Genomic DNA, 26,103 nt, shown 5'->3' with positions numbered 1-26,103 from the left:
AACGAAACCGCCTTCGCCAGCTCCCGGCCGTCGCAGGAAAGACTACCTCGTGGCCGAGACGGTCCTCGTCCTCCGTTGCTCTGTGCAACTTCACTTGCTTCTTCAAACCACCTCGACAGCATGTCAGACATTCTCTGCATCAGTGACACGTTGGGACTTTGCTCACCTAGAACAATACAGGTCTTATCAGTGAATTCAGTAGGAATTCAGCTTCTTTCAATAATGCAAAAACCCAGATTGTAAGGTCTTTAATGAGAACATTTTTACAAAAAGAATCAAACTGCCTAAGTAAATTCTGCGAGTGTATATAAATCTGTTAGCACTACTGGCACATTTCACAGTACATGTTTGTGGAAGTGAGGCTCCATCTGAATTCTGAGCTCCTCAAGGACAGGGTTTACATCTCCTGAGTCTACTCTCGGTACCGCCATACCGCCCACCGTATATAAATCTGTTAGCACTACTGGCACATTTCACAGTACATGTTTGTGGAAGTGAGGCTCCATCTGAATTCTGAGCTCCTCAAGGACAGGGTTTACATCTCCTGAGTCTACTCTCGGTACCGCCATACCGCCCACCCCCACCCCAGCCCACACCCTTACTCCACCAACACGCAGCTAGGAAGGGCGCATGAATTGTAAACTGAACCGATTAAAAGAAACGTTTACCCTCTCACTTGGACTTCCTTAAACTCCATTTATTTTCACCACACTGGAAGCGTATTCCAGTGTGGTGAACACAGTAATAGAACCATTTATATAGAACCATTTGGGTTCTGAAATTAACAGAACCCAAAAGTATTGCATTTATCTCTTCCCTTTAGTCCTTTCCTCCTTCAAATATATGAATTTTCTCTTAAGGGAATTACCAAATTAAGCATGACACCAAATCTAACAATTCTAAGCTACAATCATATAATTTAAAATGCAAATCATCTGTTCTTGGATTTTCTGTGAAAATTTAATTTTATACTTTATTGCCTTTATATAATGTTTCTTTATATTTAAATATATAAGATGATACCAAGTATAATATACTAGAGAATATGCTTTTGATCTTAAAAGAATTCAGAAGTCATTTAAAGTAAGATTTTGGCTATAGACCAATTATTAAAATATACAGATTAATTTACTTTAAAAGTGTACCATCTTAAAGCTCCCAAAGTAATTTCTTATGCTTGTCAAAGGCACCTGATGAAAGAAAAAATAAATTCTTATCTATTATAAAACTCTTGAGTTGGAAATTAAAGAGTTTTCATTTTTCTTTTTGTCTAATAGGCAAAATTTCAGAAGTCTGATGATATCCAAAGTTTTATATGGCAATGGGCATCCCTATCCTTCCGGTAGGAATGTAAAACAGTGCATTTATTCTGGAGGGTAATTTGATAGCTATCAAACTAAACGCGCCAGCCTGTGACCCAGTACTCATTCCACTTTTAGGAAATCATCCTCAGATACACTTGCACAAGTATGTTAAGATATATGTACAAGGATGTTTGTTTTAGCATTACTTATAATAGCCAAAAAGAAAAAAAGAAGTTGTTAAAAGATTGATTTTTTGAGATTTCGTATTAGAAAAGGCTGAGCAAAGTGCATGTACCATCTCGTTCTCGTTCACTCTCAGGCCTCGCTCGAGGTCCAGTATCTGACCAATCCCCACGAAGTCTCAAACGCTTCACTGGAGGCTGTCGTAGCTAAAAGGTAAAGAGAAAATGCATTTGCTCAAGTCTTAAAGCAGGCTTTTAAGTCTAACAGACTCTTTCCATGTCCTTGCTGTCTCTACTGAGTATGCAGAACAGATCCCAGGTCAAAATACGACAGACAGCTCTTACAGCGATGGCATCTACTGGTGGTGCAGCCTAACCCGAACATCTTCACCCTCAGGAGTCTGAATGTAACTTTGGAATCAGTGTATGTGACTTCTAATTCCAACCGAATCTCTTTACAATTGACCACAGGAAAGTTATTTAACCAAAAGGAGCTTGAGGAGTTCTCTATTACAATGACACACACAGTCTAGGTAAGGAGCCTACACACATGACAACAGGAATTATCACTATTGTCTATAGTCACTTCTAGAGTTGGCCCTGGAGAATATCTTCCTTTTGTCTAGTTGTCTGTATTATTAACGGTTTACTCCCAGGTCCCCCTATCTACTGCAATCCTTCACTACTCACCTCGGGGTCTCTACATTTTCCCCTCATTCTTGGCTAATAACTCTTCCTCTTAGTTCAGAGAAAATAAAGTCAGTCCTGTAGAAATGACACTAAGCTCTTCAGCTGCATGCTACAAACGTATTGCCAGTCTACAACTTCCTAATTCCTTCGGACCTTTCTTAGAAGATGAATCATTTATCTTGTTTACGCTTAATCTCTCCACTGCGCTTTTCATTTCATTCCTTCAAGCACTCAGGCACCTTGCTCCGACAAGGACTCTCCCACAACGACGTCCATTTCCTTTCTCACTTCTTTTTTTTTTTTTTTTTTTTTTTTTTTTTTTTTTTTAAAGATTTTATTTATTTATTTGACAGAGAGAAATCACAAGTAGGCAGAGAGGCAGGCATAGAGAGAGAGAGAGAGAGGAGGAAGCAGGCTCCCTGCTGAGCAGAGAGCCCGATGCGGGACTCGATCCCAGGACCCTGAGATCATGACCTGAGCCGAAGGCAGCGGCTTAACCCACTGAGCCACCCAGGCGCCCTCCTTTCTCACTTCTTAAGCTTTGCGCAGTGGCAGTATCGTAGCCAATGAGGTTTATCCTTTCTCACTTCTTCCTTAAGACATGCTGACGGTTTCGTACCGTTCTGAACAAAAAGAACATCTCCATTTTATACTACTATTGAGCTCACTCTTCCCACATCTTCTGAAGCTTTCTTGTCAAGCTGCGTGAAAAGAAGCCTGCTATTCAGTCCGCCTTTCTCCACCCTCCTCCCTCAGCTCGCTCAGTCGCCCCATGATCCCATCCCTCCAGCGCATTCATTCTCGCCAACCTCACCAACCAGGGACTGTGAAGCTCACCAATCAGGGAAACAATGATCAACAGTCAATCGCCAATTCACAGAGAGCCCTTCACAGCCTACTTCTTTTGAGGCCTATGGCACTTGACACTCTTGATTATTCTCTGTATGTTTTGCATTTTTAACATTTTTTATTGAGATGACACATACACCAGAACAGTCACCCTTCTAAAGTATGTAAGTCACTGACGCATATGCACAAAGCTGTGCGACCACTTGCACCGCCTCTAATTCCAGAACATCTGCATCACCCAAAGAGAAATCCAACAGCTGAAGCAGCGGCTCTCCCCTTCTCCCACCGCTCGGCTCCTGGCAACCACTCGTGGACTTGCTGTCTCTAGCGATGTGCCTCTTCTGGACAACTCATCTAAGTATGCGGCCCCTTCTATCCCGCTTCCTTCACATGCTGTAATATTTTCAAAGTTCATCCATGTTGCAGCATGTATCAGTATTTCATTTCTTTTAATGGCTCAATAATATTCTATTATTTGGATATACCATTTTTTTGTTTATTCATTCAACACGCTATGAGTACTGAGTTGTTTCCACTTTTTGGCTGCTGTTCCTAATGCTGCTATGAACATATGTGCAAGTTTTTATGGGGACATATGTTTCCAGTTCTCTTCAGTATGTATTTAGAAATGGAATTGCTGGATCTTGTGATAACTCTATGTTTAACTTTTGAGGAATTGCCAAACTGTTTTTCAAAGCAGCTGCACCATTTTACACTACTATCAGCAATGTGTGAAAGCACCAGTTATTCCACGTCCTTATCAACACTGTTACTGACTTTTTAAAAAAATTTTAGCCAACCTAGTAAGTGCAAAGTGGTACCACACTGTGGTTTTGATATATTTTGGTTACTAGATTCTAAATCGTAAATCAAATATATGATGCATAAACACTTTCCCTCATTTTGTGGATCACTCCCTTTATTTTTATTTTTTAACATAACATTCATTGATTTTCTTTTCCCTCACAATTAAGCAGATTTTGATAGAAACTTAGAGACAGCTCAGCTGCGAATTTTGTTTTCTCCTGGAAACCATACTAAGCAGCAAGACGGGGGGCGGGGGGGGGAGTCTACATCCTCAGGAAAGAAGAGAGAGGGTAAAAAACCCTCACAAATTCCCCAAGTATATAAGTATGGCTAGAAGCAACAGAGAATAGCAAATGTGCACAGGAAGCCACAAGTGTGACTGGGAGCAATCAGAAGACTAGAGGAAGCCTCGTGTGGCAACTGGCCAAAATCTTACACAGATAATCATCTCCAGAACCAGAGGGCCTCACTCTGTATGTGAACTATATTTAGAATAGAGAAGGACTCTGCTCCGTAGTTTTCAGAGAGGAACTGTATATTATACAAGCAAATAGCTAGTGTCATAACCTCAACAATTATTTCTGGAACGAGATCTTCAAGTTAAAAACAGTTACAACTTTGAGATTTTGAGACAAGGAAAATAACCTACTCAAGAATAATGAAAATGGGGGCACCTGGGTGGCTCAGTGGGCTAAAGCCTCTGCCTTCGGCTCAGGTCATGATCCCAGGGTCCTGGGATTGAGCCCCGCATCGGGCTCTCTGCTTAGCTGGGAGCCTGCTTCCTCCTCTCTCTCTCTCTCTGCCTACTTGTGATCTCTGTCTATCAAATAAATCAGTAAAATCTTTAAAAAAAAGAATACTGAAAATGCTACAAGCACTAATTCAGTCATTCAAGAAAGACTCTTCTGAGCACCTTCTATGTGACAGGCACTACTCCAGGCATTAGGAAAAGATCAATGGGTAAATCATACAAAAACCCCAATGTCACAGTTTATTAACTAGTAGAGTAGGTGAACAATATGTGATAAAAAAGTAAAACACACAAAGAAAGTGTTAAGTGTTATGGGGAAAAAATTTAAGTAGACAAAGGAGTTGGGCATTACCAGGCCGTTAAAGGCTGTGACTTTAAACATGGTGGTGAAGCAGGGCCTCGCTGAGAATGGACAAGGGCAAATATCTAAAAATAGCTAAGAGAAAATAAAATCCAGATGTACAGGAAGACCATTTCAAGTGCAGTAAACACAGATGCTATAAGGAAGACACATGCTTCAGCTGCCTGAATAAGTCAGCAGAGGCAGCTGCAGCGAGTAGAGTGCTGACAGAACAGCAGAAGTCACCGAATCGCGGGACATAAGCACTTGAAGCCACTGACAGGACCTTCATTTTGCTTTGAGGAGATGGAGAGCCACCTGGGAGCACTGAACAGAGTAGCATAACTTGACTTGGTTTTAAAGGATTAATGGGCCACTACGTAGCTAAAGGACAAGTAGGGGAGCTGGTTAAAAGCGACTACAGTAATGTAGGAAAGGGAGTGAGGTCTTGGATCAGGCTAGTAATGACAGTCGGAATGGGAAGTAGTACTACAGATCTGGGATATGTAGTTTCGGCACAAACCATGGGGTCAGGAGAAAATGAGAAACTGGATTCAACAAAGTAGTCCGTGACTGGAGTGGGGCAGGTACAGAAAATGTCAAATAGATTAATTAGAGGAAAAGACAGCAAAGACAACAAAAAGAAAAAAGGAATACAAAAATAAAGGCAATGAGAAATTTACGAAAATTGAGTACAAAAAAATACTAAAGAAGGGAAAAAAATGAAAGAGAAATTATTACAGGATTAAGAATTAAGAAAAAAGGTTTTGCAGCAATATGTCGGAGTAGGAGACCAAGATATCATCAGGTGCCAGGAGATCAGCTAGACAGTTATCAAACCATTCCGAACACCAACAAGCACAGCAGGAGATCGAAGGGAAGAACAGCAGCAATTCTAGGAACAGAAAATCAACCACCTTCCAGAAGGTAGGACATGTGGGGAAGAGAATCCGAAGCCACAGGAACATAAACCGCAGGGGGAAGGGCCGGCTCCCGGAGAGGCTGGAGCAGCCGAAAACAAAATCGGGACCTTTAGAAGAAGTCTGCTCCACTGATGGACGTCGCCCCAGAGGCTAAGTGGGGGGTGGAGCCCACATGAGTACAGTGTTGTCTCAGGACCCACAGGGTCACAAAAGGATCAGGGGGTGTCCGAGTGCGGCAGATCTCCCAGGTGTCGGAGCGGGGAAACTGGCTGCAGAGACGGAGCCAAGGCATCGGTCCTCAGCTCGGGGTGACCTTAAGCCATGATCTGAGGCACATTCGGACCACTGCTCTTTCAGCAGGGACCCCATAAGTGACAGACCTGGGGAGACCCCGTCCTTCCTCTGGTAGGAGCATCCCAGGAACACAGAGCAGGAATCTGCTGGGTTTGGAGACTCCAAACGGGGCCATGCACCAGTGATAAATGCTCTGTTACAGGCTGGGGGAACTCAGAGCACGGCCGGAGACCAGGGAGATGGGAGGCACTGACTGATTGTTCTCTGAGAGAGCAATGAGGAGCGGGGCCCTGAGCTCTTGGCTCCTCCGAGCCAGAGACTGGGTGGCTACCACACTGGAAGTGTTCAGGGAACACAAGCTCCAAGTGCGAACCGAGGCAGATTGCTTAGCCCAGCCCCTGGCAGGGGCTATACAATTCTGCCTCAAGCAAAATCATTTGAGAATCACAGCAACAGGCCCCTCCCCAAGAAGATCAGCAAGAACATCCAGCCAAAACAAGTTCACCAATCAATGAGATTGCGGAACTCCAGAAGTAGGGGAAGGCAACACATGGAATTCATGAGTTTTTTTCCCCATGATCCTATATTCTTTCAAAGTTAAATTTTTTCAATTTTATTTTTTCTCATTCTACCTTATAAAATTATTCCTCTTTCCTGCTTTAACGTTTTAAACTATTTTATCTTAACAATGCCTTTTCTTAAAAATCTTATGTAATTTTCGTTGTAATAGTCATAAGGTCTCCCTTCATTGTATTACCTTATTTTTTGTATACATCTAGTCTTTTTTTCTGTAGAATTTTGGGATAGTTTCTTCTAAATGATCAAAACATACCCTAAATCAAGTGCATGGCTTAGTTCTAATCTCCAGCCTGATCACATTCTTTCCTTTTTTTTCTTTTTTCAAACAACTTATCAATTCCTTTTTTAGTATCTTTTTAAATATTCACCTTTACAGTTATACTCTATCCCTTTATCATGTTTACCCTTATTTTGTATATATATAAGTTTTTCTTTCTTTAAAATTTTGGGAGGTAGTTTATTCTAACAGACCAAAATACATCCAAAATCAAGTGTGTGGCTCTATTTATCAGTCATATATATATTTTTTTTCCTTTTGTTCCCCCTCTACCTTCCCCCCCACCCCCACTGGTTTTGGGTCTCTTCTGATTTGCTTCGTGTATATTTTTCTGGGGTCATTCCTACCCTTTTAGTATTTTGTTCTCTCATTCATGTATCCCCCCCCTTTTTTAATGATTTTATTTATTTATTTGACAGACAGAGATCACAAGTAGGCAGAGAGGCAGGCAGAAAGAGAGGGGGGAAATGGGCTCCCTGCTGACCAGAGAGCCTGATGCGGGACTCGATCCCAGGAGCTGAGATGATGACCTGAGTCGAAGGCAGAGGCTTAACCCACTGAGCCATCCAGGCACCCCTGTCATTCACCTACTCTTATCTGGATAAAATGACAAGGTGGAAAAACTCACCACCAAAAAAAAAAAAAAAAAGAAGAGGCAGTACTGACAGGTAGGGACCTAATCAATACAGACATTAGTAATATGTCAGAACTAGAGTTCAGAATAACAATTATCAAGGTGCTAGCTGGGCTCAAAAAAAGCATGGAAGATATTAGAGAATCCCTTTCTGGAGAAATAAAACCCCTTTCTGGAGATAAAAAGGACTAAAATCTAACCAAGTTGAAAGAAAAAAAGCTATTAATGAGGTACAATAAAAAAGGAAGGCTCTTACTGCTAGGATGAATGAGGCAGAAGAGAGAATTAGTGATACAGAAGACCAAATGATGGAGAATAAAGAAGCTGAGCAAAAGACATACAAACAACTGCTGGACCACAAGGGGAGAATGCGAGAGAGAAGTGATAACATAAGACAAAACAATATTAGAATAATTGGGATCCCAGAAAGAGAGAAGGGCAGAGGTGTATCACTGCAAATTAAAACAGAGAATTTCCTTAATTTGGTGAAGGGAACAAGCATCAAAACATAAGAAAAAATCATTGTGTGAAATTTTGATTCAAATTTTAAAATCCTTTTCAATCATTATTACATCTCCAATCAAAATACATTATTCCTTCCTTTGCTCTATAATTCAATTAAGTTTTACATATTCATGTTTTTATATCTTTATTTCCACTAAACTGTAAATTCCTGAGTGAGAGGCAATGTCTTTGTCAACGTCATCCTTGAGTTTCTTAAATTTCTACAGGACCTAGTAAAGTAGATATTCAATAAATATCTGGTGAGTTGAGTGTGTCTGAACACTACTGTCAAGGATTTTTAGCATGAAACACTGAAGAAAAGGTGGTAAGCTTAAGGATACTGACAACTAATTTCTTCTTCTATATATACCTGTGAATTTCTTAGTTTATTATACTAAGCACGATTTATTTTTATAATTATAATACTTTTTCAGAATTATTTTTCTTAATTTAGTTGATTCAGCAAAGAATACCAAGAAAACCATGTTCAGAAAACCAAGTGTTCATGACTCAGCCTCATTCACTCTGATTATGCAAACATATTTTGGCTCAGTATTCTATGGTACAAAAGCTGGCTGGCCCACTTAAAACATTTCTGCACTTCCAGCTTTCATTATGTAAGAGTCAGAAAGCTGGACTGTATGTTCACTGGAGCACAGGTCTCAAGAGGAATTACACAGCAGCAACAAAATGCAACAGCAGGTCTCGTTTTCAATAAAACCAATAAACTCAAAAATAGCCTTCATTAGCCAGCATCCCATTTTCTTTGTCAATTTTCTAATTCACTTAAATACACCGGAAAATTTAAAATTCCAAGAATATTTATAAAGATGTCCTGATTTTTCCCTAATATTACAGACTAATCTGCAATTATAACAACCGGATAGAGTTTTGTGTATCACAAGAATCAGAAAATTTTCTTCTTTACTACCTTTAAAATATGTTCACTAGTAGGAGTTGGTCCAATACCAAAAAGTCACTAATAATAGTAAAGCAACAGTTAATTTCAAAAACATTTACAAGCCAAACAGTAGTGATTAAACACAGGACATTGGAGGAAAAAAAAAAAAGTGAAAAATATATTGGAGAAAGAAGCTAAATGGGTTACAACAAACATTTTTCTATTGCTGCATACTTCAAGGATATATTATTTCTGGTTTTTGCCTTTTATAAATAAGAAGATGGTTTGCTATTTTATTTTTTTTTAATTGTATTTTTTTTTTTTTAAAGATTTTATTTATTTATTTGTCAGAGAGAGAGCGAGCGAGAGCGAGCATAGGCAGACAGAGTGGAAGGCAGAGTCAGAGGGAGAAGCAGGCTCCCTGCAGAGCAAGGAGCCGGATGCGGGACTCGATCCCAGGACGCTGGGATCATGACCTGAGCCGAAGGCAGCTGCTTAACCAACTGAGCCACCCAGGCGTCCCTTAAAATTGTATTTTTAAGTAATCTCTATACCCAGTGTGGGACTTGAACCCACAACTTCAAAATCAAGAGTCACATGCTCCTCTGACTGAACCTGCAAGGTACCCCAATGGTTCACTATTTCAGAGTTGCCTAGTTTCCTAGTATATAGATCTATATATAATAATTAGAAAATGCAATATATAAACTTCAGTTAGACTAAATGTTTATGCTCACCAACAGGATTTTACCTATTACCATTTACTATTCATATATGGACAACAATTCCTTCCTCTCACCATTGTGTGTGTATGTGTGCATATGTGTACTTTAACTTAACTTTTTCTCACTTATTTACATGTATTTTGTAAAATGCACTTAGGGAGGTATGTTACTAGTTCTTAACTATGACAGAGAAGGGGATCACTGTCCACATCTGAATAGTAAATGGTAACAAAACGCCTATTGGTGTATAAACATAAACATTTAGTCTCATTTTGAGTTTCAACATCCAGCTTTTATTGTTTTGTTTTTTATACGACTGTTAGAACTACTGATATTTCTTGCTCGCTGCTGTGCCGCCATAAAATTAGAAAAACATTTTGCTATTAAATATTTTCTCTTTAAAAATATTTCACAAGACTTTCTTCTAGAGCTTTATCCTTAATGATTAGCCCCTTTCATGTATACTTGTGCCCTTCTACAAAACCTAGACTATAACTACCTTGAAAATCAATTCTATTTTTTGAAGCCCTTCAAGTCCCAGGAGTCACTGAATTCATGTTTCTGAACGGAATGAAGAACACGGCTTTGAACAATCTTACCTCTTCTCTTCTTTCTTCCGCAGAAGGAGTCTTAAGTTCTCGCGCTGTATCATCTTTCGGGTCAAAAAGATATATGTAATCTGAAGAGTAACTAACAAGAATCTCTCTGCCATCTTCACTGTAACACAGCGATGTCACCCTGCAGGACTTATTATTAAGATGGGAAGGGATAAAACGGGCAACCATTCCAGTAGTTCCTCGACCTGCATAATTCCCTAAATAAAAAAACAGGAAGTTGTATACATTTTTTAAGAAAAACGTTTTAAAAAATCCGAATTATGAGATATGTGATTTAATGTAGCAATATAAAATCCAAACTATCATATTCTATTTCTAGGAAAGGCTCTTTTCTTAATAGCCTAATTTTATAACAAAATAATAAAGAATATAGTATGAAGGTTACGTAGCTTCAAAAAAAATTTCCCGAGTGACTGGAATTACACAGATTATATAAATATTTTATAGATTACATAAATGTTTTATTTGAAATACAAGTTATTTAATCAATTAAAATTATTTGTGATTATAGGTTACACTAAATCACCTTCCAAAAATTTTCCTCCAATGAAGATAATATAATTTTTACAATATAAATAGGTGAGCTTATATTTATTACTAGCATACTAGATAAAATCGTGCATTTTCCCTTTAAAATTATTTACCTTTTGCTTTAGGTTAGAAAAAGTTCTTTTAGTTTATTTATTTATTTTTCTTAGTAACCTCTATAGTCAACGTGGGGCTCAAATTCATGACCCTGAGATCAAGAGGTACATGCTCTTCCGACTAAGCCAGCCACGCACCCCTATGTCTTTTTTTTTTTTTTAGATTTTATTTATTTATTTGACAGAAAGAGAGATCACAAGTAAGCAGAGAGGCAGGCGGGGCGGGGGGTGGGAGAAGCAGGCTCCCTGCTGAGCAGAGAGCCCTATGCGGGACTCGATCCCAGGACCCTGAGACCATGACCTGAGCCAAAGGCAGAGGCTTAACGACTGAGCTACGCAGGCGCCCCCTATGCTTTTTAAAAGATTTTTGATTGTCATGAAATTTTCCTCTTTTAAAATGACAGAGTAGGGGCAGTATTCCAGCTTTAATTTTGGCAATCATCAATATAATATAATATGATATGATAGGGAGGGGTCCAACTGGCATTTTGTGCCCCCTGAGGTCTGGGAATGATAAATTCTAAGAGTCCCACAAAACTGTATAAGGAGACCTACTGCACAAGGTCTTGTCCTACCCAAAATGTCAGTTGTGTCCCACTGTTGAAAAATATTAATTTAGCCTAGAATTTCACATTACTACTGTTTCCCCTAAAAGTGCATATCCAAATAGGTAAGATTTCTCAACCACAGTTCCAAAAAACAAACCAACCCCATCCCCAAAAACCACCTACTCTTCCTTTTTAATCTTTTTTTTTTAAGAGAATGTGCACACGATTGGGGGCAGGGGAGAGGGGAGAGGGAGAGAGAGAGTCTCCATGCCCAGCACGGAGCCCAACTCAGGGCTCAATCTCACGTCCCTGAGATCATGACATGAACTGAAACCAAGAGTCGATGACCAACTGAGCCACCCAGGCACCCCCAACCTAGTCTTCTCATTTCGGTACCCTGAGTCAATTTTTACTGGATATAAACTGACACTGAGATTAAGACTGTTAAGTTTCTGGCCAACACCACTTTTATTTTTAGCAATATAAAGTATGTGAAAATATACAGATGTAGGTGTATTTGCTGGGTGTGTGGGTATATAATCCTGGCCTTCCCTTATAAGAAAACACTAATAAGCTGGCTTTAAATGGAATATTCCAGAGGCAGTTTCATTCCACAATGGAATGAGAAGCAAATGAGGAGTTTAAGAAAGATTCAACTTCAGGGCTGCAGCAGCAGCAGCAACAGTACTTAACAGGGCTTAAACTGAGCGTGAACAGGTGCCACGTACCCACTATTCTTCCCTAACTCTCCTCTCTACCACAAAGAGAAATGAGGAGAGCCAAGTGTTCTGGGCTGATAGTGTTCCCCCACAAATTCATGTCCATCTAGCACTCAGAATGATTCTGGAATATTTGGAAATAAGGTCTTTGCAGATGTCATGAGGTCATATTGCATTAGGGTGGGCCCTAGATCCAATATGACGGGTGTCCTAATAAGAGAAAAATGTGGATTCAGATACAACACAGGAGAGGATAGCATGTACATGTGGAAGCAGAGAGTGAAAGGAAACATTTAAAAGTTAAAATTGGGGATGCCTGGGTGGCTCAGTTGGTTAAGCAGCTGCCTTCGGCTCAGGTCATGATCCCAGCGTCCTGGGATCGAGTCCCACGTCGGGCTCCTTGCTCAGCAGGGAGCCTGCTTCTTCCTCTGCCTCTGCCTGCCATTCTGTCTGCCTGTGCTCGCTCTCTCCCCCTCTCTCTGATAAATAAATAAAATCTTAAAAAAAAAAAAAAGTTAAAATTGGGGGTGCCTGGGTGGCTCAAGTTGGTTGGGTGTCCGCCTTTGGCTTGGGCCCTGATCTCAAGGTCCTGGGATCGAGTCTTACGTTGGGCTCTCTGATCAGTGTGGAAAGAGTTGATGTCTCCCTCACACTCTCCCTCTGTGCTCTCTCTCACTAATCAATCAATCAATCAATCAATCTTTTTAGGGATGCCTGGGTGGTTCAGTGGGTTAAGCCTCTGCCTTCAGCTCAGGTCATGATCTCAGGGTCCTGGGATCGAGTCCCGCATCGGGCTCTCTGCTCAGCAGGGAGCCTGCTTCCCCTCTCTCTCTGCCTGCCTCTCTGCCTACTTGTGATCTCTCTGTGTCAAATAAATAAATAAAATCTTTAAGAAAAAAAAAAAAAATCAGCCTTTTTAAAAATAATAATAAATAAATAAAAGCTAAAGTTGTCAGCAATCACCACAAGCTAGGACAGAAGCATGCAAGAGTCTTCCTGAGTGCCATTGACAGAAAACCTTTAACACCTTGATTTTAGACATCTAACCCCCAGAAATGGGTGGTAATTTGTTATGACAGCTCTAGGAAATTAATACATCAACTGTTAAAATTTTTTAAAGTGATAAACTGCAGAAGTATCACCTGGATAGGGTCATAAAAACTTCATAAAATGCCATTTTTATGTACATATATATGTATGCATGTATGCTCCATGCCCAGTATGGAGACCAGTGTGGGGCTTGAACTCATGACCTTGAGATCAAGACCTGAGCTGAAATCGAGTCAGATGCTTGGGACACCTGGGTGGCTCTGCTGGTTAAGCATCTTGCCTTCGGATCAGGTCATGATCCCAGGGTCCTGGGATCAAGTCCCACTTCAGGCTCCATGGTCATCGGGGAGTCGTCTTCTCCCTTTCTCTGCTGCTTGCCCCGCCTGTACTGTCTCTCTCTCTCTGTCCTGATAAGTCCTTTAAAAAAAAAGGACTCTCTCTGTCCTTTAAAAAAAAAGTCCGATGCTTAACTGGGTGAGCCACCCAGGCGCTCTAGTAAAATGTCGTTCTTTCTAATAATCCATATTGCTTAAACACATTGTATTTAATGAATTTTATGAAACTAATGAAACCTTAAAATTGCAAATATGTCATAAAGATTTATTCTTTGAGCTGACAGAATCTTATATTTTCTCTAATATACAGCTTTTTACCTGTGGCTCTTGTGCCCAGCATTCGCCGATCATATATCCGTACTGAGCTATCTGAACAGCCGACAGCAAGGTAATACGGTGTCGGCGGGCAAATAGCGACAGATGTGGCAGCGCGTCGGCAGTTAATTAGAATATCCTAAGAAAGATTGTACACCACCAGTCACACACAGTACTGCTGTAGAGAGGCTACTCTAAAGATTTAAAACTGTGAAATATTTTAACATGTAAAACATTTTCCTTTTAACTAGAAGAAAATAACCATTCTCAGAAATCCTAACTCGGTTTGATAATGAGAAGGAAAAACAACATGGTTTTCTTTATTTTTCAGATTTCTATCAGTTTTCCAAAAAATTCGGCTTCTGTGAAGCCAAAATAAATATACTCAGTCAATATTCCTTCTCGGGAGTTTATTACTCTAAGGCAAATTCTTTTTTTCTTTGCAGTTTCCTACACAACTCTAATACTGACTTCTAATACAATATTGTACATTTACCTTATGAAACAACCAAAATATGAAATATATATTTAATTCGTGGTTGAAAAAACAAACAATACATGAGTAATGCAAATTGCATTCTGAAGAGACAAAATAAAAATTATTCCCAAATATAAGACTAAAACACAGAGTAATTACACTAGATCAACAAAATTTAATACAATCAAATTCACCCATAATCTTATAACCCAGAGATACTTAATGTCCAATTTTAATTTTTATCTTAATTTTTTTGGTCATTTATATAAAAATTTGATTCTTACATCTTTGCAATCTTCTTTTGTGCAGCTAGTTTTGATACGTGTATCAAACCACCGAACAGTTCCATCTTCACCACAAGAGAGGAAAGTATATGGGTCATTGGGCACAGTCATAATCTGTAGATGGAAATCAAAGTACAGGTAATGTTATTAAACATTTACACAAATGTCTTTGAAAGATACTACTATTACTTAAAAATTAAGGAAAAAATAAAGAAGTAAAATTGTTTTCATATTTATAGACGATCTGATCATCTAAACAGAAAATCTTATGTAATTAATTTTTTAAAAAATAAGTATTAGAATAAGTAAATTTAGAAGAGCTGCAGGATACAAGGTCAATATATGAAAATCAATGGTATGTCTATACTATGGCAACAAAACCATTAGAAACTGAAAATTTAAAAATAATAACATTTATAATAACATGAAAAATATAAAATGCTTAAGGACATAAAAGACACATAACAATGAAAATTATAAAACATTACTGAATAAAATTAAAGTCCTAAATAACAGGAGATAAACTGTGTTCACTGACTGAGAAATTTAATATCGTCACTTCTCCCTAAACTGATATATAGATTTGAAATAAATTCCAGCAGGATTTTCAGCACAAATTACAATTTGATTATCAAATTCCTGTGGAAACACAAAAGACCTAAAATACCTTAAGTAATGTTGCAAAAGAAGAACAAAGGACTTATACTCCTGGCTTTAAGAGTTACTATAACTACAGAAATTAACATAGTGTGATGGAGGCTTAATAATAAATCATTGGAAGAGAATAGGTACTGATCAAAAATAGATGAAAATACATATGGCCAAATGATTTATGATAATGGTGCAATGAAAACTCGGTGGAGAAAGAACAGTGTCAGAAAACTGGATACCCACAGGCAAAATAATGAACCTCAAGCAATATTTCATACTTTCTTTAAAAAAAAAAACAGGGATCATTGATCTAAGTATAAAACATAAATATAAAACTTCTAGGAAAAAATCTTTGTGACTCTTGGTTAAAAAAAGATTTTTAGATATAACATTGGCCCATAAAAACAAAGAACTTTGGTAAAATGGGCTTCCTGAAAATTTAGAGCTTCTTTTGGAAGGACAATGTTAAGAAAATGAGAAGACAAAACTGCTGACTTGGAGGAAAAAATTATAAATCACATACCTGAAAAATATCCAAAACATATCTTGAAAATCCCTCAAAACTCAATAATGAGAAATGAATATACCACTAAAACAATGGGGAGAAGATTTGAACAGACAATTCACCAAATACATAAAAATGATAAGCACATGAAAGGTATGCTCAACATCATTAGATAATTGGGAAATAAAAGTTAATAACATGAGAGATTCCACTCTGTATCTACTAGGATGTCTAAAATACAAGACTGACCACAGCAAGTGTTAAAAGGATGCAGAACAACTGGAACAGTCGGGCACTGCTCACAGAAATGTAAAATGATACAACCACTCTGGAACAGTTCGGCAGTTTCTTAAAAAGTTAAACTTCTACTTCTAATATAACTCAGTCATTCCATTACTAGATGACTACCAAAGATAAATGAAAGTACAAATCCATACAAAGACATTTGTACAAATACACAAAACGGCTGTATTTATAACAGCCCAAAACTAGAACCCAAATGCCCATCCAAAAATGAAATATAAAGAAACTGTGATAGATCTTTAAAAAGGAATATAACTCAGAAATAAGAAGTTAATTACTGATACTCTTAACAACATGAATGAATCTCAAACATGAGTATTATCCTAAGTGAAAAAAATCAGACCAAAGGAAGAATACATATGGTTTGATTACATAATCTCATTCATATATAATTCTTCAAAAAAGAATAGAAACGAATCCACAGTAACTGAAAGATCAGTCATTCCCAAGGATGTGGAGGGACAAAAGAGAGGGAATAAAAATGGGAATAAGGAAATTCTTGGATATAATGGATATATCCATTACCTTGACTATGCAAATGATTTCAAGGGACAATAAATTGTCAAAACTTACCACATTGTATTCTTTTTAAATCAATGCTATCAACATTTCATTTAAAGATAACTGAGGTACCAACCAGTGTAATAAGTCAAGAAAAAGAAGCAAAAGGTATATGGTTTGAAAATAAAAGAATGAAAAATGTCATAATGTAAAAAAGATATGACTGTGTAGACAGAAAATCCAAAAGAATCTATAGTTGAATTATGATTACCAATTAGTGAATAAAAAGACTACTAGTTTTAAAATATTATAAAGTCAATTGTATTTTTTATACCAGTAACATTTAAAAACTAAAATACTTAAAAAGATAACATTTACAACAGTACCAAAGTATCAAATACTTTAAAAAATTTAAGGAAAATTGTACTGTAATGCCACACTAAAAATTATAAAATATTTTAGTGAGAGAAATTAAAATCTTAATAGTTACAAAAATATATCATCCCCATTCACTGGAATATACAATAATTGTAAGATATTAGTTTGCCCTAAATTTATCTTTAAATTCAGTATAATCACAATCCAACCTTCAGCAAACTTTTTGTTGGAAACTAAATGCTGCTTTAAAAAGTTATACTGAAACACAAAAAATCAAGAAGTCAAAATGTTCTTGTAGTAGGAACAAGAAAATGTACTCTATTAGACACCAAGAGTCATTTCAAAGCTATGGCAATTAAAACAATTTGGTACTTAAAAAGGTATAAATATACCAATATTTGGTCTATACCAATAGACCAATGGTGCAAAATAGAGTACAGAAATGATCTATGCATATAGAAACTCTTAATTTACAGTTAATGGCATGCTGAATAGCAATGGGGGAATAAAACCAGTATTTTAAGATGGTGGGTAAAATCCATATGGAAAGAGTGATATGAGCAAGATTGCAGAACAGAAAGCCTCAACTCACTCTCCTACAAAAACACTGACTTTTAATAACAATATAAATTCAAAGAGCTTTCGGGCACCTGCATAGCTCAGTTGGTTCAACGGTGGACTCTTGATTTTGGATCAGGTCATGACTCCAGGGTTGTGAGATGGAGCCCCAAGGCACGTTCCACGCTAAGCATGGAGCCTGCTTGGGATTCCCTCTCCTCCCTATGCCCCTTCATTGCCCTCCCCAACCCTACTCGTGCACTCTCTCCCTCAAAAAAATAAATAAACTGAAGTCAAAAAGCATTTATGAAAATGCCTAAAACCAGTTAGAACAAAAATCGTAACAACAAAATACCAAGGCACACAAAGATACAGTGTAACAGCCCTATCAAGGTAACAAAATAGCTTCAGAAACTGACTCTAATAAGATGCATGAATTACCTAAGAATTTACAAATTAATTATCCTAAAGAAGTTCAATGCACTTCAAGAGAACACAAACAACTAAATGAAACTAGGAAAACGACACATGAACAAAAAGAGAGTATCACCGATGACCAAAAAAACTGGAAAAAAGAACCAAATGGAAATTTGGGGACTGAAGAATATAATAATTACTTTAAAAACTCACTAGAGGAAATCAACATCAGGCTTGATCAAGCAGAAAGAAAAATCAGCAAACTTGAAGACAACTCTTTTGGAATTACCATGTCAGAGGAACAAAAAGGAAGAATGCAGAAGTGAAGAAGACCTTAAGGGACTTACAGGACAAAACAGGTAATATATATGGAAGCAAAATATATGGAAGTTTCAGATGGAGAAAAAAAAGGGGCAGAGCACTTGTTTGAAAAAATAATGGCAGAAAACTTCCTAAATCTTCCCAAAGAAAATGGATATCCACGCTCAGAAAGCTCAAAAGGACTCTAAATAGGCTGAACCCAAAGAGGTCCACACTCAGACACACTACAGACAACCTGTCAAAAGTCAAAGACAGGGGCACCTGGCTGCTCAGTTCGTTAAGCACCTGCCTTCGGCTCAGGTTATGATCCCAGGGTGCTGGGATGGAGGATGAAACATAAAAACAAGAGTGCCAAAATCAGTATAAGATGTACTGAAAATAAAAGTAAAATGGCAATCAATAGTAAGTACTTCCCTATTAGTAACTACTTTCAATGTAAACAGTACCTTACCAAGTGGGAAGTATACAGCAGTAAACACCTACATTAGGAAAAAAAAAAAAAAAAGATGAGGGCTTCTGGGTGGCTCAGTGGGTTGAGTCTCTGCCTTCAGCTCTGGTCACGGTCTCGGGGTCCTGGGATCGGGCCCTGCATTGGGCTCTCTGCTTGGTGGGGAGCCTGCATCCCCCCCTCTCTCTACCTGCTGCTCTGTCTACTTGTGATCTCTCTCTCTGTCAAATAAACAAATAAAATAGTAAAAAAAAAAAAAAAAAAAAAGAAAAGAAAAGAAAAAGAAAGAAAGAAAAAATATCTCAAATCAATAATCTAACTTTATACACTTCAAAGAACTAACAGAAGAGCAACAAATGAAACCCCAAGTTAGAAGAGGAAGGATGTAACAGACTAAAGCAGAAATAAAGGAAATGGAAGACAGAAAACATATCAATGAAACTAAGCTGGTTTCTTAAAAATATCTTCAATATTGACAAACTCTTACCTAGACTAATAAGAAAAAAAAAAAAAAAAGATTCACAAAAGCCAGAAATGAAAGAGATAAGAGGAGATATTACTAATTATGCCACAGAAATAAAAAGCACCTTAACAGACTTGTATGGGGGCACCTAGGTGGCTCAGTGGATTAAAGCCTCTGCCTTCGGCTCAGGTCATGATCCCAGGGTCCTGGGATCGAGCCCCTCATCAGGCTCTCCACTCGGTGGGGAGCCTGCTCCCCCCACCCTCTCTGCCTGCCTCTCCGCCTACTTGTGATCTTGGTCTGTCAAACAAATAAATAAATAATCTAAAAAGAGAGAGAGAGAGAGACTTGTACTAATAATTATACAACACATGGAAAAACCTAGAAGAAATGGATACATTTCTAGAAACATACAACATACCAAAACTAAAACATGAAGAAATAAAACAAAATTTTTAAAAGATTTTATTTATTTGACAGAGAGAGAGAGAGCACAAGCAGGGGGAACAGCAGGCAGAGGTAGAAGGAGAAGTAGGCTCCCCATTGAGCAAGGAGCCTAATACGGACCTTGATCCCAGTACCCTGGGATCATGACCTGAGCTGAAGGCAGATGCTTAACCAATCAATTGAGCCCCCCAGGCTCCCAGAAATAAACAGTCTAAACAAACTTATAACTAATAAGGAGATTGAATCAGTAATCAAACACATCCCAACCAAAAAAAGCCCAGAACCAGATGGCGTCACTAGGGAACTTTAGCTACATTTAAAAAATTAACACCAAATCTTCCCAAACCCTTCCAGAACACTGAAGAAACAGGAACACTTCCAAATTCATTCTATGAAGACAACTTCATCCTGATGGCAAAACCAAAGATACTAAAAGAACACAAAACTATGCCTCTGATGAATACTCAACAACATACCAAAAAAACTCCAAAACATGTCATAATGAAGAACAAAAACCGTATGATTGTCAAAACTGATGCTGAAGGGGCGCCTGGGTGGCTCAGGTTAAGCCTCTGTCTTCAGCTCAGGTCATGATCTCAGGGTCCTGGGATTGAGCCCCGCATCAGGCTCTCTGCTCAGCCGGGAACCTGGTTCCTCCCCTCTCTCTCTGCCTGCCTCTCTGCCTACTTGTGATCTCTCTCTCTGTGTCAAATAAATAAATAAAATCTTTAAAAAATAACAACAAAAAACTGATGCCGAAAAAGCATTGACACAGTTCAATACTCCTAACCCTAAGAACTCTCAACAAACTAGGAATGGAAGGAAATCACCTCAAGCTAATAAAGACCACATATATGGAATCTCACAGTTAACATTATATTCAATGGTGAAACACTGAAAGTTTATTCATTAATACCAGGAACAAGGCATGAATGCCCACTCTTATCATGTCTATTCAATACAGTACTGAAGTTCTAGAGGAATCAGGCAAGGGAAAAAAAAGCATTGAAATTAGAAAGGAAAAGGCAAAATCATTTGTTTGTAGATGATATGATCTTATATGTAGAAAATGCTAAAAATCCCAATACAAAATGCTGTTCGAACTAATAAATGAATAGAGCAAAGCTGCAGGTTAAAAAAATCAACACATCTTTTTCTATACACAACCAATGAACAATCTGAAAAGAAATTAAGAAAACAATCTCATTTGCAATAGCTATCTTCAACAAATCTATGGGGTGGAGAACACACAAACTCTGTATCGATAAGGAATTAATACCTGAGATATATAAAGAACCCCTTCAACTCAACGAGAACAGAAAAGCAATCCCATTAAAAATGAGCAAAGGACTTCAACAGACATTTCTCCAAAGAAGATATACAAATGACCAACAAGCACAAAAAGAGGTATTTAACATCCCTAATCATTAAGGAAATATAAATCAAAACCACAATGAGATATCTCCTCACACTCATTAAAATGGTCATCTTGGGGAAAAAAAAAAGAAAATAACAAGTGTTGACAAGAATGTGGAAAAACTGGAACCTTTAATGCACTGCTGTCGGGAATGTAAAACAGAACAGCCACTGTGGGAAACAGTATGGAGGATCCTCAAAAAATAAAAAATAGGGGTCACCTGGGTGGCTCAGTCAGTGGAATGTCCAACTCTTGACTGCGGCTTGGGCTATGATCTCAGGGTCATGGGATCAAGCCCTGCGTCAGGTTCCAAGCTTGGCAGGAAGTCTGGTGGAAATTCTGTCCCTTCCCCTCTACGTCTCCCCCCTCTGCTCATGCTCTCCCTCTCTAAAACAAACATATCTTTTTTAAAAATTAAAAACAGAATTATCACATGATCCAGTAAACCCACTTCTGGGTATATACAACCAAAAAATTTAAAACAGGATTCCAGCATTACTCACAACAACCAAGAGGTAGAAATAACCCAAATGTCCACTGACAAGTAACAGACTGTATGGCATATCTACATACAATGGGAGAGTATTACGCTTTGGAAAAGCAGCAAATTCTGTCACAGATTGACATGGATAAACCTTGAGGACATTATGCTAACTAAAATAAACCAGTCACAAAAATACAAATACTCCATGAGGTATCCAAAATAATCAAACTCAGAAACAAGGTAAAATGGAGGTTGCAAGGGGAGGGGGGAAGAGGAAATAGCAGAACTGTTCAGAGGATATAGTTTCAGCTTTGAAAAAATATTCTGTTCCAACTACAGTGTGTATGTATTGAATAAAAAACACCTTTAACAAATGGGTATATACTGTTAAAATATCCCTATAGAGGATGCCTCTGTACTCTACTTGGGATTTTGACTTAATCACAAAAATCCATATGGAGAAAAAAAAGTTTACTCCCATTTCATCCTATCACAAAAATCAAATCCAGGTGAATTATAAGATCTAAATGCAAAGACAAAACAATAAACTTTTGAAAAGAGAAAACAGAGCATCTCCATAATCTCAAGACAGGAAAAATTATTTTGACCAGGATACAGAAAGCCCTAATAATAAAGAAAAAGACCAATATATTAGACAATGTTAAAACATCTGTTCACCCAAAGACACCATTAGGAAAGTGAAAATATAACCACAGAGTAGGAAAAGATAGGTTCATATGCAGAAGAGATTAAGAAATTCCTTTAAGTCAAAAATGAAACAAGATGACAAGACCAATGGAAAACTTAGGAAAGACATCTGAATAGGCACCTGACAAAGAATAAACCCAAATAACCACCAGACACTGCTACGAGGAGAGGCACAACAGCAGCAACAGGGAAGGCGTCTGAAACCGTAAGATGACGCTGCGTAAGCTGCCAAAATGAAGAGACTAACAGTACCAATCGTTGGCAGCGATGAGCAGTAACAGGAACTCTTACATACTACTGGCAGGAATATAAGCTGTTACAATTACTTTGGAAAATTATTTGGTAGCATCTCTCTAAAATAAACAAGCATGTGTCCTGTGACCATTAAGTTTACTTCCAGTATGTACCCAATGAAGTGAATGCATTTAGGTACTTAGACTCATGTAAAGGAATGTTCTCCAAATGGGAAATCAAATTTAACACTTTCATCAACAGTAAAAGAGAGCGATCCGCCGTGGTGCACTCACACAAGGGAATGCTATCCAGCAATGAAAAGGAACGAATTATAGTTGTACCCAGCGTGGGTGAATTTCACAAATTATCAGAACTCAGAATGAGGGGGCTTCTGGGATACTTAATGTTTTTGTACTTCTTGATCTAGATAGCTGTTACATGAAAAGATTTACTTTGTGATAATGTACTAAGCTATATGCTTAGGATTTATGTACTTTTCCTGTGCTTTGTACTTCAATTTAAAAAACCAAAGTTTAATAAGGAATAAGGTCAAATTCTAATCAGAATTCCAGGAGAAAAAGAATCAAAGAAGCTAGAGAATAACCAAAGACTGCAAACTTCCCACATTTTTTCAAAATGCCAATTTCTCAGACCAAAAACGTCAATAAATTCCAAGTATGACAAATAAAAAGGAAACTCAAACCTACCCACACTGTGGTGATATGAAGGAAAAAAAACAGCAAAGAAAAATACAGTTAAAAGCAGCCAAGAGAGACAGATTAACTGTAAAGAAACCACAGTTAGACTGATGACTGAGTTCTCAACTTCAACAATAAAGTGAGAACACAGGAACATCACCCAAAATAAAGTGCCAAACTAGACACCCAGCAAATATCCAGCAAAACAACCTTTGACGAACTGGTCTAAAATTCTTCATTTTCTGGAAAGATATGAAAGGGAAGAAAGGAATGAAGAAAAGAAAAGAATAGGAGGGGCGCCTGGGTGGCTCTTTTTTTTTTTTAAGATTTTATTTATTTATTTGACAGAAAGAGATCACAAGTAGGCAGAGAGGCAGCAGAGAGAGAGGAGGAAGCAGGCTCCCTGCCAGGGAGCCTGCTTCTCCTTCTCCCACTCCCCCTGCTTCTGTTCCCTCTCTCGCTGTGTCTCTCTCTGTCAAATAAATAAATTAAATTAAAAGAAAGGAAAGGATAATAGGAAATGAAAATTGTTTCTATTACCAAACTGTCACTAAAGGAACCAGAAAGAACATACTTTAGGTACACAATGACCCTGTACAGGCAGTCTGTGGTGGAAGAGCCAAAGGTACTGGCAAAAATGTAGGTAAATCTCGGGCGCCTGGGTGGCTCAGTGGGTTAAAGCCTCTGCCTTCGGCTCAGGTCGTGATCTCAGGGTCCTGGGATCAAGTCCCGCATCAGGCTCTCTGCTCAGCGGGGAGCCTGCTTCCTCCTCTCTCTGCCTGCCTCTCTGCCTACTTGTGATCTGTCTCTGTCAAATAAATAAATTAAATTTTTTAAATAATGTAGGTAAATCTAAAGAAATACTAACTAATGAGGCAATGATAATATTTCATTTATGAGAGAAAATATATAAACTCGGAACAATATAAGCATATACAATTGGACAAGGGATGAAGACATTGTAATGTCCTAAGGTGCTTTACTCAGAAGGGCAAAGGTACTTATTGATTAGGCTTTGTTAATTATTCTTCTAAAATATGAATGTCTATCCTCCCTGCAAGTAGCAGAAATAAAACAGACAAAAAGCAAAATCCTCAGGCAATTTTAAAGGAAGGCAAAAGACAAGGGGAAATATATAAAGAAAATTACAAAAAAAAAATACAAACAGAAAATAGTAAGATAAACAAATAGATCCAAATATATCACTACTCACAATAAATATAAATGGACTAAAATCTCCAGTTCAAAGCAAAAACTGTGAAAACAGATGAGAAAATAAAATGCAGCTATTTGCTGTTACACACCAAAACACGAGGTTACCAGAGAAATGAAATTCAAACCATGGACAAAGATATACCAGGTTAAGGATGATTTGATGCAAAGAAATACCATGAAAAGATTTTGAAAGAGCATTCTGAAGGATAAGCAATTTTTCAACGAAGTTACATAGTATGATTGAGTCTTAAATTCATTGCACCTCACTGAATTCAACTAGGGGTTGAGCTTATTAATGTCCTTTAGGAATCTGATTCTTTCGCCTGGTGGACTAGTAGTGTTCTTTCTGCCACAGGAACATTTGATAAGGATGCAATGAATGACTTTATAGAAGATGGTGATAAAGTGTTTAAAAGGTTGAAGTCTAGTACATAAGCTTGTAGCACAGTACCTGAAGTATTTTTAAAGGCTGACAACTGTTTGCAATTACAAATCCTGTTACTATTAGATTTTATTTAACTTTACTCACAAGCCTATCAAAGTCACTTTCTCAAGTACTTTACTGAAATCTAGTCTGTCAGTAATTTCTCTGCCTACATACGCATGAGTGTTAATTACACAAATCTACACATACGTACTTACATAAACACACAGACACGTAAAACACACAGTAATACTGTACCTCATAGGTAGTTCCATAATGGCACGTAAATTGGCATTGTCTGTTGGTTTCTGCATCTTGCTCAACATTAGTATAAAATATTACTCCATCCCCAGAGCAGGACACAATCTGCTTATCATTTGTGCATGGTAAGAACTTTGCACTAAATATATTTGCTCGGTGCCCTGAACGAATTGTTGTCAAAACCTAAAACACAGAGAAAAAGAGAAAAAAAGTTCTTGGTAATTTATTATTTCCTAAAAAGAAACATTCATATTTAATACAATCATAGCTAGGAATAAAATTCTCATTACTATTCTTATGATCTCCATAAAAAATTATCATTTGATTCCAAACTAATATAATTTTTTTCAAGATTTTATTTATTCATTTATTTGACACATAGAGATCACAAGTAGGCCGAGAGGCCGGGGGGGGGGGGGGGCGCTGAGTGGGGGGGAAGCAGGCTCCCTGCTGAGCAGGAAGCCCAATGCAGGACTCAATTCCAGGACCCTGAGATTATGATCTGAGCCGAAGGCAGGGGCTTAAACTAATATAATTTCTTAAAAATCAGAATCTCACATATTTTCCTTTTTTCTCTCTGAGATGTGAAGATTAAGTACCATCAATAGGAACAGTGTTGTGAGAATTAAATACACATATTTCTATTTGGTGTACCTGACTCATTCGTAAGATCTGGATATATAAGAGGAGACAGAAACAGAGCAAAGATGATTTTCATTATTTTAAAAACAGTTTCCTGTATTTCTCAGATAATCAACTTCAAGTTACTTTTAGAATTGGGGAGTAGATACAGGAGTGGGGAGAAAAAAAGGACTATCCTAAACTTTTTTTTTAAATTAAGATTTTATTTCTTTATTTAAGAGACAGAGAGAGACTGCGAGCGAGAGAGCACAAGCAGGGGGAATGGCAGAGGAGAGGGA

At 37.9% G+C, this 26,103-nt stretch overlaps 1 protein-coding gene across 6 annotated transcripts in view; it reads right to left on the bottom strand.

Annotated features, from left to right (window-relative positions):
• DCAF6 (DDB1 and CUL4 associated factor 6) overlaps positions 1 to 26,103 on the bottom strand; it is a 139,423-nt gene that overhangs the window by 73,131 nt on the left and 40,189 nt on the right. For all 6 annotated transcript variants that reach the window (XM_059147032.1, XM_059147033.1, XM_059147034.1 and 3 more), the window contains exons 4-9: positions 25,181 to 25,366; positions 14,751 to 14,864; positions 13,992 to 14,127; positions 10,360 to 10,574; positions 1,600 to 1,693; positions 47 to 166 (exon numbers count right to left, since the gene is read on the bottom strand). In XM_059147032.1, the coding sequence (XP_059003015.1) occupies positions 47 to 166; positions 1,600 to 1,693; positions 10,360 to 10,574; positions 13,992 to 14,127; positions 14,751 to 14,864; positions 25,181 to 25,366 (865 nt within the window). The remainder of the gene's footprint in view (positions 1 to 46; positions 167 to 1,599; positions 1,694 to 10,359; positions 10,575 to 13,991; positions 14,128 to 14,750; positions 14,865 to 25,180; positions 25,367 to 26,103) is intronic.

The sequence above is a fragment of the Mustela lutreola genome, chromosome 14, assembly GCF_030435805.1.
Source record: "Mustela lutreola isolate mMusLut2 chromosome 14, mMusLut2.pri, whole genome shotgun sequence".
Classification (NCBI taxonomy): domain Eukaryota; kingdom Metazoa; phylum Chordata; class Mammalia; order Carnivora; family Mustelidae; genus Mustela; species Mustela lutreola.
Note: the sequence above shows the minus strand (reverse complement) of the source record. Positions and strands in the feature narration are given on the sequence as shown.